Source organism: Schistocerca gregaria, chromosome 9 (genome assembly GCF_023897955.1).
Source record: "Schistocerca gregaria isolate iqSchGreg1 chromosome 9, iqSchGreg1.2, whole genome shotgun sequence".
Taxonomy (NCBI): domain Eukaryota; kingdom Metazoa; phylum Arthropoda; class Insecta; order Orthoptera; family Acrididae; genus Schistocerca; species Schistocerca gregaria.
The window spans coordinates 141,882,081-141,899,385 of NC_064928.1; the positions used below are offsets into that span (position 1 = coordinate 141,882,081).

General features: G+C 38.1%; 1 protein-coding gene across 2 annotated transcripts in view; it reads left to right on the forward strand.

The window, feature by feature from the left end:
- Nucleotides 1-17,305, forward strand: part of LOC126291710 (uncharacterized) — a 327,921-nt gene that overhangs the window by 105,054 nt on the left and 205,562 nt on the right. For both annotated transcript variants that reach the window (XM_049985366.1, XM_049985367.1), the window contains exon 7: nt 15,702-15,811. In XM_049985366.1, coding sequence (XP_049841323.1) covers nt 15,702-15,811 — 110 coding nt within the window. The remainder of the gene's footprint in view (nt 1-15,701; nt 15,812-17,305) is intronic.

Here is a 17,305-nt window from a genome sequence, read left to right on the forward strand (position 1 = left end):
TTATTTACATGTTTTTAATGGTCAAACAATAATCACCTAGCAGAACAATGAAGTTATCTTTGTCAGTTTGCTAGGGAAATTTGGTTTTTATTCATCTTTTCCTCTGAGGCAGTCAATTTATTTGAAATGAATCATTTCATTCTACAGTATTGGCTAGTTCCAACTGTTCACTGAATTTGAGTTGGAAGTTTTCATCTTCTGGCACATTTGGTATTTTGCCGTAATAAAGAACCAAACATGGGATAGTATATTTCTGGTACTCCAAGAAAATTTACATCTCAAACCACTGAAAAGCTTAATAACAGGTTGGGGCGTACTTCATCTGACTCTGGACTTATGAATGTGTGCTTCAAGCAGAATTATACATTTTAGTTTGTTCCTATGCCACCGTAATTGCACAAGCCCAGTAACACTTGTTTTCAGGTGCTCTCTGGCAACTGCTGAAATGGAACTATTTCTAAAAAGGTCTCAGGAAAATATCATGAATCGTGGTTTAAAAAGCATTATTTTCCTTTTATGCAAAATGAATTATTTATGTGTGAGAATATGTGATGAATTTCTTAAATCACAGAGCATCTGACTCTTGTTTAAAACTTAACACTTTGAGAGCCAGCCACTTAGAAGAATTTCGGGCCCATAGGACCAGACATTTATGTTACTATTAAAAATTTTACTGGAACATTGTGTGATGTATCTTAAAGTGTAAAACACGGAAAAAAGACCAATATTATATATGAAACCTTAGCTTTTCTTGTATCTAAACTATGTATATTAATTTAAACAACTAACTTTTCGTGTTTGTGTGTTTGCGCTACCTAACAGTGATGTTACTATTGGCTGATTACATCAAGTGTCCTATGCTCTGAATATCTGGTGTCATCGGCTGGCCAGATCATATGACATGAGCTATGATTGGCATACAAAAGGGCATAGCAATCTCAATTTCAATGCTTTGGAAACTATAATGCTGTGTTTGGTGGAATTCAAATTTATACTCTCATAATTACAAAAATATGTAGCATATCTTAATATGAAAATATTCAGCATGCATGTTGCTGCACATCAGCATACTTTTTTTTTCCTGGGTGTTGTTTTCTAAAGTGGCAGCAGGAAGTTCTATGCCGATGATGTATAAAATGTTAACCATTTAAAGGATTGATAAGTTTTACAGTCCTGTGGGAAAGTATGTTGTCAACATGTAAATAGTGTATTTTCATCCAGGAAAAAGCGTATTTTTTCCAGGAAATCCACGAATTTTTTTCCTTGTGCACATAGTACACCCTGCATACACCTTTTGGCCATCTTCAAGGTGAGCCAATGCACTGAAACTAAAGCACTCATTCTATCTTTTTAAACATACAAACTGAATTATTGTCAACTTCATCTTCTTGGAACTCAAATGTGAAAGAAGCAGTTCAGATTTGTTTGGCAAAGTATTTAATTAACAGGAATAGCAGTTTCAGCCTAGATGAATCATGAAATCCAGCACTTCAATTCAATAAATTCATAAAGGTGTCTCTGCAGTGCAACTCATAATGATACATCTGTGACAGTTCAATTTTCATGCCGCCAAGCCATTTGAACATTTACTGAATGACTCTGGCACACACTGCTGTGAGCACTGCAAGAGAAGTATACACACTGGCTGTAACTGGTGGGACACTGCAGGGGCTTACATTGGGCCACACAATTTTCCAAGAACAGCAAACAAACACCATCTGCTGTCACACTGTGGTGTGTGGGTTTAGTGCCACCTAGCAAGAAATTGGACTCATCAGCTAAATTCCCTGCTGACATATTACCTTGGGTCGGTATCAGCTCATATCACCTTGTATGAAATGGAAACAATTATACCAAATGAATTAGTCTTCGTTTGCCAGAAACTGATTGTGTGGCAGTAGAATTGGTTTACAGATGTTCTATAAACTTTGTTAAATAATGCCTGTAATAAACTGTACAGTGATCTGGACTATGATACGTGCTTGTAGGGTTGTTATTGTCAAGCTCAAATCTAATTGTGTGCTTGGAGTAATGCAGATTGTGCAGTGTTATAGTAACTGCAAGTAGGTGGCCTATGTACTTACAGGATGTGTGTAATGTAATTGTTTTAAAGAAAATGTAAATGGCGTCATAGACCTGGTATCTTCAGGGTATTTCTTTTATTTGAGTTAAATTTCGTAAATTTCAGTAGGAGTTATGATGCACTGTGGTTTTTTTTTTTAATTTAAAAAAAAAAGGACCATACATTGCTGTTCGAATAAGTTGTGTCACAGAATTGTAGATGCGAAGTGGGAGTCCACCTCTTAAATTTCATGCCTCAGTTGAGATTTTTAAGTTGTTAACAAAAATGTTACCTGTTGTTGTTGCACATGTGTCAGCCTGGAACAACCACTTCTGCTTATCGCCACAACGTCAGTATCCCAAAATAGATCAACTGTGTAGCCACAGATTCAATTTATGCATACTCTTTGCCACTAGTCAATGTCAGTGGCACCTTTTTATCAGTTGTGTAGAATGGTAGAATGTGTAATATAGCTTCAGTCTGTTGGTTCACTCAGAAGATTGCTGGAATTTATATGGCTGAAATATAAGAAGAAGAAGAAATAGAGTTTACGTAGCTGCAGTCCCAACAGTTAATGGGTGCACAATAACATGGTTCTCTATGGCCTAGTTATTGCTCTTTTACATAACAACCATATTCTGTTTGAGTGTCCGTAATACAAGATATGAAATAGTTTGATTGCTAAGGAAGCAGAGACTGTTGCACTCTCTGTTTGTAAAAGAACATGCAAATGATGACAGGGAAAAGTTAGTAGAAATTCATGTGTCTATAAAAACACTGGTCTTCCAAGCACACAATAATGACCACTATCGTACCGTAGCTAGAGATCTTGCCTAGAACCCAGAACATTCTGGTCCTATGTAAAGTTGCTACGCAGTTTGAAGGCTTCTATCCAATAATTCATTGACCAATCTGATGAATCAATAGAAGACAGCAGAAGGTTAGTTAGTTAGTTAGTTATTAGTTAGTTATTTATATTACTTGTTCCATGGATCATGAACACGATTCTTTCGTAATGATGTGGAACATGTCAAAGTACACAAGATTCATTTATCCCAAATAATCATTGTTAGTCTTATATACGGTACAATTGTTAATGCTTACTGTATTTATTTGGCCTATGTCTAAAAATTCATCTATGGAGTAGAAGGAGTTGTCATTCAGGAATTCCCTTAACTTACTTTTAATGCCGATTGGTTGTCTGTCAGACTTTTGATATTGTTTGGCAATTGACCAAAAATCTTTGTGGCAGTATAATTCACCCCCTTTTGTGCCAATGTCAAATTCAATGAACGGTAGTGAAGGTCACCCTGTCTCCTAGTATTGTAGCTGTGGACTGTGCTATTAATTCTGAAGTGATCTGGGTTACTAACAACAAATTTCATTAGGCTGTATATATATTGTGAAGCTACTGGCAATATCCCTAATTCTTTAAATAATTGTCTACAAGATGATCTTGGATGAGCCCCAGACATTATTCTGATAACACGTTTTTGTGCAATAAATACCTTCTTTTTTAGTGATGAATTGCCCCAAAAGGTGATTCCGTAAGAAAGCAACGAATGAAAATATGCATGGTAAGCTAACTTACTGATGTGCTTGTCTCCAAAAGTCGAAGTTTTAAATTTCAACTTTTAGAAATCATTGATGTGGGAGATTCATATTAACATACCATTATAGATACGGAGGACATAGTACTAGGTATCTCTGGTGTAGAGAAGTAACTGAAAGAGTTGACAACATACAAGTTACTACATCTGGATGGAATTCCAATTCAGTTTTACAGAGAGACCTCTGCGGATTTGGGCCATTACTTAACTTGAATTTATCATGAATTTATTGTCCTGCACAAAGTCCCAAGCAGCTGGAAAAGTGCAGGCAGGTCCTGTATATAAGAAGAGTAAAAGAATGGCTCCCTAAATTATAGACCAGTATCTTAACATTGGTTTGTTACATAATTCTTGAAAATATTCTCTGTCTGAGTGTAATAAATTTCCTTGATAGGAAAGCTCCTGTTCACAAATCAGCACTAATTTAAAATGCATCACTCATGCCAAACTCGCCTTACCCTTTTCTCACACAATATCCTGTGAACCATGGATAAAGGACGATAGGCAGATTCCATATTCATCAATTTTCCAGAAAGTGTTTGATACCCCCACTACAGTCTGTTAATGAAGGTATGAGCATACAGAATAGATTCCCAGATATGTGAATGGTTTGAAAGACTTCTTATGTAATAGAATGCAGTACATCGTTCTCTGTGGCAAGATGATGAGACACAAGAGTATTGTCAAGAGAGCCTAAGGGAAGGGTAATAGGACTGTCCTTATTTTCTATATATAAGGAGTGATCAAAAAGTTTCTGTGTAAGGGCACTGTTGCAGCATACGAGGTGCAACAATAAAGTAATGAAACTGATGTAAGAAAAATGTTGCTTACCATTTTAGTCAAGTTTAGTGTTGTCTCTTTCAAAGTAGTTCCCTTAAGCAGACATTTTTCCAGTGCTGCTGCCATTGATGGTAACATTTCTCGAACTCATCTTCTGTAATATCCTCCAAGAACCTTGTCATTGCTTTTTGGACATCTTGTGTTGTTTGAAAATGTTGTCCCTTGACCGCCGTTTTGACTCCTGGAAATAGAATAAGGTGGCTGTGGTAGTACTGAAATTTGTTTTGAGGTTAAAAATTGCTGTACTAACAGAGCACTTTGGGATGGCGCATTATCATGATGCAGAATCCAATTATCAGCAATGTTGGCATGGACATGGAGAACTCTTTCATGAAGTCTTTCTAAAATTTCGTTGTAGTAATATTGGTTAACTGTTTGTCCAGGAGGCACCCACTCTTTGTGAACAATTCCCTTGGAATCAAAGAAGCACACAAGCATGCATTTCACTTTTGACTTTGACATGCGAGCTTTTTTTGGTTTGGGTGATCCCTTTGAGCACCATTGCGAACTTTGGCAATTTGTCTCTGGATTGTACTGAAAAAACCAACTTTCATCACCAGCGATAACACGGCTCAACTATTCCGTATTGATTTCCGTTTGTTCTAACAGATCGGCTGCCACATTTTTCTGTGTTTTTCGCTGTTGTGGTGTGAGATTTTTGGGGATCATTTTTGCACAAATCTTTCTCATACCAAGATCTTCAGTTATTATTAGATGAACTGTTTCTCAGTATTGTTCAGTTCTTCTGCAGTCATTTTCATGGATAATCTTTGATCAGATTGTATGTGTTCACACACCCTAGCCAAGTCGACATCCATCCATGAGGTTGATGGTCATCCACTGTGGTCTTCATCATCAACATTCTTTCTGCCTTCTTGAGATAACCTCTTCTCCAAAAGCCTTCTGAAGCTTACCGTAAGTTGTTATCACATTTTCACCCAATTTAACAAGAAAAGAAATGGCATACTGATGTGCAATATTATGCGGTTCCATTTCTGTGACAAGAGACACAAACACGTGTTGACTTATTACAGCACAATTCATGACTGAGCAGTTGCATCGATGTGCCACTTGGACTAGAAGCAGATTATAGACCGAGGTCAAAGATATTGTGCCTACGCAAGCCTACAGGGTTGCCACATCTTGCAAAGAAAATCAGTCTCATTACTTTATTGTCGCACCTCGTATACACTGATGAGCCAAAACATTATGACCAGCCGTTTAATAGCTTGTTTGTCTATCTTTGAAACAAGATGCAACAATGATTCTGCATGTCAGAGATCTGACAGTTTGCTGGCAGGTTTGTGGAAGTATGTGGCATGAGTTGTCTACACACTGATTTGCGTATGTGGTGATGGCACCCGATAACAACCCAGAGGGGTTCTGTAGGATTTATGTGAGGTAAATTTGGTCGCTGAGACATCAGTGTAAGTTCACTATAACGCTCCTGAAACCACTGTAGCACTGTTCTGGCTCCAAGGCACAGACAGTTATACTGTGGAAAGATGACATCACTGTAGGGAAATACATAAAGCATGAAGGGATGCAGGTGATTCGCAGCTCTCAGTGTGTCTTCAATTACTACAAGTCCCACGCAAGTGCAGGAGAATGTCTCCCAAGGCATAATACTGCTCACACCAGCCTTTTTCCATGGCATGCTGCACGTTTCGAGCCACTGTTCACCCAGTGACGGCATTTGTGAAGATGACTATTGGCCTAATGTAGCAAAAAGGTGATTCAACCAAAGAGCAGACACATTTCAATTGATCATTGGTCGAATCCAGATGGTCTCATTCCCTCTTGAATTGTAATTGATGATGTTTTTTGTCAACGTGTGAACACATAAGGATGATCTGCTGCAAAGTTCAATTTTCAACAACATATGATGAACGATGTTCTCCAAAACACATGTCTGTGTACAAGAATTGTACTCTTTTGGCAGAGATGCCACAGATCACCATATATCCTATTGTAGAGAGCAGACAAGCCTCAAAACCGTACGTTCTGTGACAAGTTGTGGATATCCAGCCATTTAACACCTAGTGGCAGTTACACTGTCCATCTACATTTTTTAGTAGATGCTCACAACAAGTGAACATTTGACCATCTTTACCATTTTTGAGATACTTGTTCACAGGCTCAGCATAATAATAATCTGCCCATTGTCAAAATCACTTACCTCAATGAATTTTCCATTTGCAGCCCACATCTTCACTAGGGTGATACCTCATCTGTGTCTGCTCCTCTTACATACCCTTGTTACCACGTCATGTGCCTGTAAGTGCCACGTCATGTGACTGCACGTCACTCGGCCAACAGCAGCCTACTGCAGACCGACACTTAAGAGACATCAAATACAAATCGACATTGAGAGAGAGGCCCTGTAATATGGCACTCGTAGTTCTATACAATGAAATTAAATGTAAATAATACGTCTTATGTAGTGGGCGTCGCTCTACTGCAGTGTCACACATGACGAATAAATAGGAAAACAGTAGAACATCTGTGTAGGGCCATGTTTTTACCTACATTGTCACTTGGCTGAATGTGTATGAGGCTCTGTGGCATCCAACATCCCAATAGGTAGTGGTCATAATGTTTTGGCTTATTAGTGAATGTGGAGTATCACATATTGATGCCACGCCACAGGCGTCATGAAGTTGGCAATAGAATTGCAAGTTTTGGTCAAGGATCTGGCGAACCCAATGGTGCATGCCCGCTGAGCCGTGCCTCTCTATCACTAGTGCCCTCTGACACTACCATACAGGATGGCCGGCAGTAATCACTCAGCCCATTCCTGCTTGGAGCTTCTTCACTATGTGACGCCATGAAGATGTCTCCTAGCTGTGACTCTGTCACCATTGTTCATGCTTATGCTCAGAGAGCCTCATCCTTGTTGCTTTGGATGACTGGACTCTGCCTCTTGTTGCTTTATTTGTAATGAGTCTTCTTTCAATTGGAGAAATACAAATTAAGTAAATCTCATGTTTGTTGTGTTAACTTGTTCACTAATCATTTCTGCTCCTATCCAGCTTTCCTACAACAGCAATTGTATCCCACCTCTCCTTACTGTTGCATACGAATACATACACAACAATATCCACTGTAGCACAACTCTGATGTTGGTATATAAGCACAAACATGTAGATAATGGATTGGTGTGGTATTCGTGTCTTCCCAATGTACTGGGTGATCAAAAAGTCAGTATAAATTTGAAAACTTAATAAACCACGGAATAATGTAGATAGAGAGGTAAAAATTGACACACATGCTTGGAATGACATGGGGTTTTATTAGAACCAAAAATAAAACTAAGTTCACAAAATGTCCGACAGATGGTGCTGGACAGCAAAACATCAGTGACTGCTCATGACAATTGTGTATAAAATGAGCTGTAATGAGAGAGAGAGAGAATCAGATACACCAACAGTTGCAGCATGTCGACGTTACCTGAAAAGGTGCTTTTAGTGAAGCTGTATTATCAGAATGGGGAATGTTCTGGTTCAGCATTACGATCCTATCACCATAGGAAAGGGATTCGAATGGGTAAAAGTCCGTTGACAAATGTAGCTGTGGCGAGAATGATTTCGAAGTTCGAAGCCACGGGTTGTTTAGACAATAGTGGCCAACCGAGCACATGGCGCAATGCTGATGAGACAGTTCAGGAAGAAATGGAGACTGTAGCAGGTTCGTCTATGCACGGGGAAGTCAGCACTCATGCAGTCGCACGTCGCACCGGCATTCCCTACACTACTGTTTGGTTGGCACTTAGGCGTACCCTCTGATGTTATCTGTACAAAATCCATTGGCATCATTAACTGTTACCTGTCGAATTAGTGAAGTGGAGGGCATTTGCAGTACGGGCATTTCAAAAGATGGCCGAATCTGACGATGTGTTGAGTAACGTGTTGTGGAACAACGAAGCTCATTTCATGCTCCGAGGTTCTGTCAACGCCCTCAACTGCAGAGTTTAGGCTACTGAAAATCCTAGAACTGTCATGGAAACTCTATTGCACAACAAGAAAGTCACGGTATGGGTTCGATTTACCACATCTACTGTTATCGGGCCTTTTTTCTTCGAGGAAATGTATGATTCTGGTTTTGTAACTGCTACCGTGATGGGTAAGAGGTATGCCGATATGTTACAGAATCGCATCATCCCCAGTCTGGCTGTTAAACACCTGCTGGAACGTACGATGTTTATGCAGGATGGTGCTCCACCCCATATTGCTAGACGCGTGACATTTTGTGAACTTAGTTTTATTTTTGGTTCTAATAAAACCCCATGTCATACGAAGTATGTGTGTCAATTTGTAACTCTCTATCAACATTATTCCATGATTTTTTCAGTTTTCAAATTTATACTGACTTTTTGATCACCCAGTATGTGTGCTAATTGGAGAAATGTGAACTATGGTGACATTATTACTAAATGTGTCCAAATAGGAGCAACCTGCTGTTAATCTTTTCTTGGCTGCTGAAGTACAAACACCAATAGACATCCATCAGAGAATGAAGAACGTGTATAGGACAGCACGTCTCTCAAAAACCAACTGCAACAAGGGGGGCTACTTCAAGCCTCCATATCACAAATGCCGTAATACAGAAATTATGCCAACTCAAGTGGCCGACACTTCAGCACCTGCCCCATAGTCCTGATGTCTCCCGATGTGATTATGGTATCTTTCATCCCTTAAAAAAGGCCTCAAAGGATTCACAGTTCCTGTCAGACAAGGGTGGCCAGCAGGCAGTTATAGACTTCTTCACACAACAAGACATCATGTTGTTTCAAACAGATATCTTCAACCTGGTGTGTTGGTGGGATGAGTGCCTCAATGGTCACGACAATTTTGCCTGATTGGCATACTGATTCTGGGCTGTATGGCCTTTAAATGGAAGCTTTTTTATTGCCACTTATACAAAAATGATCTGAAGAACAGGCTGAGCAGCAATCTGCAACCATTTTGTGATGAAACTGTGATGTATGGGAAGGTTCATCATTGGGAGACTGCAAGAGAATAAAAGATGACTTGACAAAATTTCTTGTCGGAGTGCAGAACAGCAGCTAGCTCTAAAAGCAGAAGATAGTTAGTTAATTTGTATGAACAGGAAAAACAGCCCAACCTACATAGGTAGGAATGATCATCAAAATAAAATAAGTGAAATCAGAGCTTGAACAGAAAGATTTAGGTGTTCGTTTTTCCCGCGCGCTGTTCGGGAGTCAAATGGTAGAGAGATAGTATGATTGTGGTTCAATGAACCCTCTCCCAAGCAGTTAAATGTGAATTGCAGAGTAGTCATGTAAATGTAGATGTAGATGTAGATGTAATGTTCAAATACAGCATCAGCGGTGAACTGTTCATAACAATCTTGTGCATTAAATATCTGTGTGTGATTGTAAAGTGATGTGAAATGAAATGAGCTAGTAAGGACAGTAGTAGGGAATTTGAATGGTTAAATTAGGTTTGTTGGGAGAATTTGAGGAAAGTGTAGCTCATCTACAAAGATGACTGCATATAGAACACTAGTTTGGCCCATTCTTGAGTACTGCTCAAATGTTTGGGACCCCAAACTGGTTGGATTAAAGAGGGGTTTAACATCCCGTCAACATCAAGGTTATTGGAGAGTTGAATTAAAGAAAGACATTGAAGCAATTCCTAGGGAGGCTGTTAGAATTATTACTGATACATTCAGTCAACATTTGAGTATTATCGAGATACTTCATGAATTCAAGTAAGAATCCCTGGAGGGAAGACAATGCTGTTTTTGTGGAAACACAATTGAGAAAACTTAGAGAACCAGCATTTGAAGGTGACTGTAGAGTGATTCTACTGCTGCCAATTTACATTTCGCATAATGATCATGAAACTGAGGTAAGAAAAAATTAGGGCTCATATGTAATGATATAGGCAGTCATTTTTCCCTTGCTCTATGTGTCAGTGGAACAGGAAAGGAAATTACCAGCAGTGGCATAAGGTAACCTTTGACATACACCTTATGGTGGCGTATGGAGAGTGTATGTAGGTGTTGACGTAGAAGTGGTTTAAGACTGAAGCCAAATGTAAAGTGTGCACACTTTTCCTTGGGTATGTCAAACATGGAGGAAAAGAGTTGACTCACTACATAGTCTAACATAGGACGAGAAGAGGCATGGTGTGCATGCTGTACCCATTGTACATTAATGACTTTGCAGACAATAGTATGATGATATTTTTCTCATTTTTGCAGCCAGATTGTGCAATCATCTAGAAAATATTTCCTCTGTCTTACCTCACTGCCCTCTTCAGGTGAGAATGCTGTTTGCTGATCTCACCAGAACTAATTTATACTGTGTCCAGATGATTGCATGGTCCAGCTGCAGGCTTGAGAAGAATATTATGAGTTAATATGCTGGGAAAGATACAATAAACATATGCTATGCTGACTGGTGGCTAATAACAAATCTTGGAAGTTCCATAGAAATGTTGTATTGAATCCAAACTCTTTGTCATGCATTTCAGATGCAGCCCATCACCAGAGAGTCTGCTAAAAAATACATACATCATGAGCAAAAAATATTTCAAGACCCACACATTAAGGCCAAATAAGTGACAGACAAATTTACAGAATACATGACAGTGTACTATAAGAAAGTTGTGTAAGCACTGGCATATGGTGGATAACATTTCACAGAGAAAAGAAGTGAAGCGCAATGGTTGAACATGAAAACTACATTGAACAAATCATGCTAATCAGCGTGAAGTAAACTAAAATCCCACCAGATGGTGTGCTGAACTTAACACACCAGACAAGGTCTAATACAGGAAAAATTACAGAAAGCAACAAAAAGGCTACAATTAGCCATGTATGACAACAAATATCATTAAACTTCAAAGCATTAATAGGACAAACTACATAGTACAATGTAATACATTAAATACATATGTATTAAAAGGCAATTACAAATCATAATATTAGCTTACACAGGCTATGCAATTCAAACTATAGTCAGGGATACAATGTATGGAGGGAAGAGGCTATTTTATAAAAAAATATTTTAACACAAGCACAGGGATTCAAATTTGAAGTCATACAGTAAGACCATAGCAATAAATCATAAAACCATTTGTGAAAAAGCTGCCAAAGGCTGCTACACAGGAGCATGTTGCTTTCAGAGTAGCATGACTGCAGTCCTTGGCCTCATTTTTTAGAATGAAAAACCAAAATATATTTCACACAGTAATCAAAACTGATGAAAGTACATAGGCAAAAAGCAATTTCAGTGGGATCGCCTTGCATATAAAATCAGTGAAAGCAAAAATTACAAGGACAGTAATTAAAAATTATTAGCAAACCATCAATTCTTTGTTCAAAATCACCAAAAAAAAAGGAGCACGGTGCTCAGGGTGCTGATACCCAGTCATCAGTTATATTTATACATAATAACACGAGACAAACTTCAGCCAATAAAATTCTGTCAGGCAAACTAGGAAAGCCAGACATACATTTTTTTACGAAGGGTCATATGGGCACCCCAAAAGCCAGTATCCATTCATGTAGAAATAATTCAGTGAAACAAACAGAAGTGTGATAAATGAGAGATGTGAAGGCAGTAGTCATAAGTGAGATCATTAAAGTAACACATCATCAAAGATATTAAAAAAACAATTTCTGTTGCTTGCAGTCTCCTCATTAATTATATTGCTGGGATATAATTTGTGGTGCACATACACTTAGAGTTCCTTAAGGCTATCAAGTTCCCTACCCTTAGGTGGGTGTAAGATTTTTGAATCTTCATTCATTGACGGTAGAACATAGCCTTTTGTTTTTAAATGTCAGCTGAGTGCGCTATTGTAACTTCTGTACGTGTTTCCTGTAAATCTTGTTATGGAGTTCCTTTTTACTTTTCTTTGTTATTTACATTGGTATGTATTCTGTAAATTTGTCTGTCACTTATTTTGCCTTACTGTGTGGGTCGTGAAATATTTTATTCACATGAAGTATGTATTTTATGTTCTACATCTACATCTATATGTAAACAGATACTCTATAAATCATACTTAAGTGCCTGGCAGTTGATTCATCAAACCACTTTCACAATGTTTCTCTGTTGTTAGTCTCGAAAACCATGCAGAAAAAATGAACACCTATAGCTTTCTGTGTGAGCTTTGATTTCCCTTATTTTTGTATGATGATCATTTCTCACTATGTAGGTTGGTGCCAACAAAATATTTTTGAATTCAAAGGAGAAAGTTTGTGATTGAAATTTTGTGGGAAGATTCCACCACAAAGAAATATGCTTTTATTTTAATGATATCCCCCCAAATCCTGTATCACATCAGTGACACAGTCACCTTTGTTTCATGATAATACAAAACATGTTGCTCTTCTTTGAACTTTCTTGGTGTACTCTGTTAATCCTATCTGGTAAAGATCCCAGACTGTGTACCAGTACTCCAAAAGAGGGCAGAAAAGGTTAGTTATAGGTAGTCTACGTAGTAGATGTGTTACATTTTCTAAGTGTTCTGCCAATAAAATGCAGCCTTTAGTTTGTATTCCCAGCTACATCGTCTGTGTGTTCATTCCAATTTAAATTGTTTGTAATTGTAGTTTCCAGGTATTTAGCTGAATTTTCACGCTTTAGATTTGTCTGATTTATCATGTAACCATAGCTTAATGGATTGCTTTTAGCACTCATATGGATGACCTCACACTTTCCATTATTTATGGTCATCTGCCCTACAGATATCTTATGTAAATCATTTTAGAATTTATTTACTGTAGCAGATGATAAATGACAGCATTGTCTGAAAACAACCTAAGGTGGCTGCCTTATCTCCTAAATTGTTTTTATAGGTAACAAATAACAGAGGACCTATAACACAACCTTCGGGAATGCCAGAAATTACTTCTGTTATATTACATGACTTTCCATCAATTACTGCAAACAGTGACCTCTCTGGCAGGAAATCACAAATCCAGTCCCATAACTGAGATGATATTCCACAAGCATGCAATTTCACTACAAGCCACTTGTATAGTACAGTATCAAAGGCCTTATGGAAATCTAGAAAATGGAATCAGTTTGAAATCTGTTGTCAGTGACACTCAGTACTTTATGTGAATAAAGAGCTTGTTATGTTTCAGAAGAACAGTGTTTTCTATATCCATGTTGACTGTGTGTCAATAGACCCTTCTCTTCAAGGTAATTAATAATGTTTGAACACAATATAAGTTCCAAAATCCTGCTGCATATCAGTGTTAGTGTTATTAGTCTGTAATTTAGTGGATTATTTGTATTGCCTTTCTTTGATACTGAACAGTTGTATATGAGTGTTAAGTATGGAGGTATTGCACCAGTACACTCTGAACGTAACATAATCTATATACAGTCTGGACCAGAAGACTTGATTTTATTAAGTGATTTAAATTGCTTCACTACTCCAAAGATATCTCCTTCCAAGTTACTCGTGTATACGTATATGTTTATTTGATTAACCTCATGCACAACTGCAAGTAGCAGTTGCAGTGTTGAGAAATTCCACATAGTCATAATATTAATAGTAGCCTCAGACATTCTGCAGATTGTCTGTAATGATATATGTTTTACCTAAGTTATGAAGAAAATGTTTTGATATTATATAAGCTAGTTATTTACTGTGATTCTTTTCTTATGTGTGAATTTAATTACTGTATAAACATTGTTTTACATAATGCTGAAGAAAAGGTCTTTAGTTCCTTTTCTCCCCTTTCTGTAACTATTTGAATATCGTACTGAAAGTAAAACCCTCTGTAAACTTTGACTAAGCCAATTGTATGAAAAATACTGAAAGGCTAATAAAAATATTCTATTCTATTCTATTCTATTCTATTCTATTCTATTCTATTCTATTCTATTCTATTCTATTCTAAATACTATCTGAAAAAAAGCTGTACAGATGTGCAACCAGATCTTTATATGCTTTCAAAGTAGTGCAGGGATTGGCAATTTGCATATTACAATGTAAAATTATTTACTTAAAAATATTCTGGATGGTGGTCATACTAGTAAACCCTTTTGCTGCTGCTTGGATTTTCCTGCAGTTCTGTGGATGTTCAAATGCATCCTAGGCCACTGACTCTCATTGCTGCTGACAAATTACTTCCATGTCTCACCGAATAAAAATGTTTTGAGTATTTATCAAACACCACATGTGCCTCATTGCATGCTATCATTTGCAGAGAACCTCATTTTGATATCTTGAATCATTTATGAGATATGACGATTGTTATGACCACATGATTTGTGATTTGGAAGGATGGGAATTGGTGCATTGCATGAGACTGATTTTTGGATATGAAACCCATTAACTTGAGAGCAAAATGAGATAGTGATTTGCTCTCAATTTTAAATAAAATTTTTATATCGCATTCATATTTCCTTCACTGCAATGTGTGAATCCATCCAATATGGTCATGAGCTGAGGAGAGGTGATGCAGTGACGTCATGCTATTAGGAAAGGCACTCATGTCAGTTGTCTGCTGCCACAGCCCATTAACATACATTCATGCTATGTCCCACATCTATTTCTATGGTTATTTCATGCTGTGTTGCTTCCCTGTTAGCACTGACATATCTACACAAACACCACTGCTATCAGTTGTTAAGTGAAGGCTTTCAGCAATTGCATTATCCTTGGTAAGAGGTAATGCTTGAAATTTGGTATTCTTGGCACACTCTTGACACTGTGGATCATGGACTATCGAATTCTCTATTGATTTCTGAAATGGAATATTCAATGTGTCTAATCTGACTACCATTCTACATTTAAAGTCTGTTAATTCTTATTATGTGCACATAATCATGTCGAAAACCTTTTCACGTGAATAACCTGAATATAAATGACATCTCCGCCAATGCACTGCCATTTTATACCATGCATGCATGCATGATACTACCCCGATCTGTGTATGTTCACATTGTTGTCTATGGATTTTTGTCACATCACTGTAGTCTGTTAAGGAGAAGATGTATTGAGATTCTGGTGTAGTAACTATTATTATTATTATTTCCTTCCCCTTCCCTCTCCTTCTATCTCCTTTCCGAAGTCTGTTTCAGATCTGGCCCACTGCAGAACCACCAATCTTTGCAGTCAGATGCCAAACCCGTAGTAAAAGTCAGTGCCTGTATGATGATTGGTAGAATTATGATGATTTTGTTCTTGTTCCAGGTGATTTGAATGCAGATAAGCTGCTGTGTGAAGCACTGAAAGCACACTGGGGCTACCGTGCTACACTGCTCACAGTTGCTGCTTTGCTGCCTCTGTGCACCAAAGATTTGGTCAGTATAAGCCATGTGATTGTTATTTTAGAACATGTTGGATTGATTTTAGCTACCATGTTACTGGCGAGCACAGTTACAAACTACCCATATCATCATTCAAGAAACAAAATTCCAGTACTGCCAACACACATGCATAAAAACTAGGAAATTATTCCTGAATTTTGAGTGAGGAGAGAGTGATAAGATGTGGAAGGTTAAAAACGAGGGGCAGTTCACTCAAAACACCAACATGAAAGGACAAACAAGATCTTTGTGGCAGATTAAAACTGTGTCCCGGATTGGGACTTGAACCAGGGACCTTTCACTTTTGTGGGTAAGTTCTCTACTGACAGAGCTATCTAATCCCATTACGTGACTCGCACTCCTACTCATACTTCTGACAGTATGCCTCTGTTATCATCCAAACTACTCTGAAGTTCTCTGGCATACCTTGTGGTGGGACTAGCATCTGTGGAAGAAATATTGTGAAGAAATTCATTCTGGAAATGATCCCCCAGACTGTAGCTAAACTATTTATTTTCAGTTTCCTTTCTTTTGGGTGTGCTAGTCCTGCAAGGTAGGCAGGAGAACTGTGAAGTTTGGAAGCTAGGAGAGATACCAATGGATGTAAATCTATGATGGCAGTTCGTTGAGTTTTGCTTGGGTTATTCAGTCAGTAGAGCATTTGCCTGTGAAAGGCAGTGGTGCCAGGTTGATACCCCAGTCTTGCACAGTTTTAATCAGTCATGAAGAAGTTTCAAATCAGCATGTACTCCATGGCAGAGAGAAAATTCATTCTGAAAGATCTGTGTTCTTCTTCTTCTTCTTCTTCTGGGATCTCAGGAGCTTACTGGCTGTGTGTTCTCTGATGGGTATATAAAGCAATTGTGGCAATGGAAACTCTTCGATAATTATTGGCAAACTACTGCTAGAGCAGGTGTTTATTTGAGTAGCCATTCTTTTCTTCTGGGCCTAATTTTTTTGGCACGGGTGTTCTAAGTGTCCAGGTCTTCACAAATGGGTTTATGCCGTGTTTGTCGATTATGTGCAGTAGCCTCACAGACTTCTATCAGGGTTTTTTGCATGTTGCATTTCAGGATATCTTTATACCTTTTACACTGACCTCCTGATATTTTAATTGGTGAACAATATCCGAGTATCGAGGAATTTACAAGGGATTCCTTTCCGGGAGAGTTACAGTTCCTTAATATGCCTACACTTACTTGACATTCCACCTTAATTGTTCCAGACAGGCGTTCCTAGATTCTAGATGGTTGTGAATGATTCTGTTGACTTGCTGGTTATGTACAGAAACTAGTTGTTATTGGCAGTGGCATCCATTCCATTATTTCTGAAATCTAGTTCCTTATGCAGTCATTTTCTTGTCAACGTTTCATAATTGTTTTCCCAAGCCACCCATACAGTTCACATGTGTGCATGTGACTTGGCCTGCCAAACCTGTTTCACATCATTTCTAATTTCAAAATAGGCTGGTGTTACTGAATTCATACA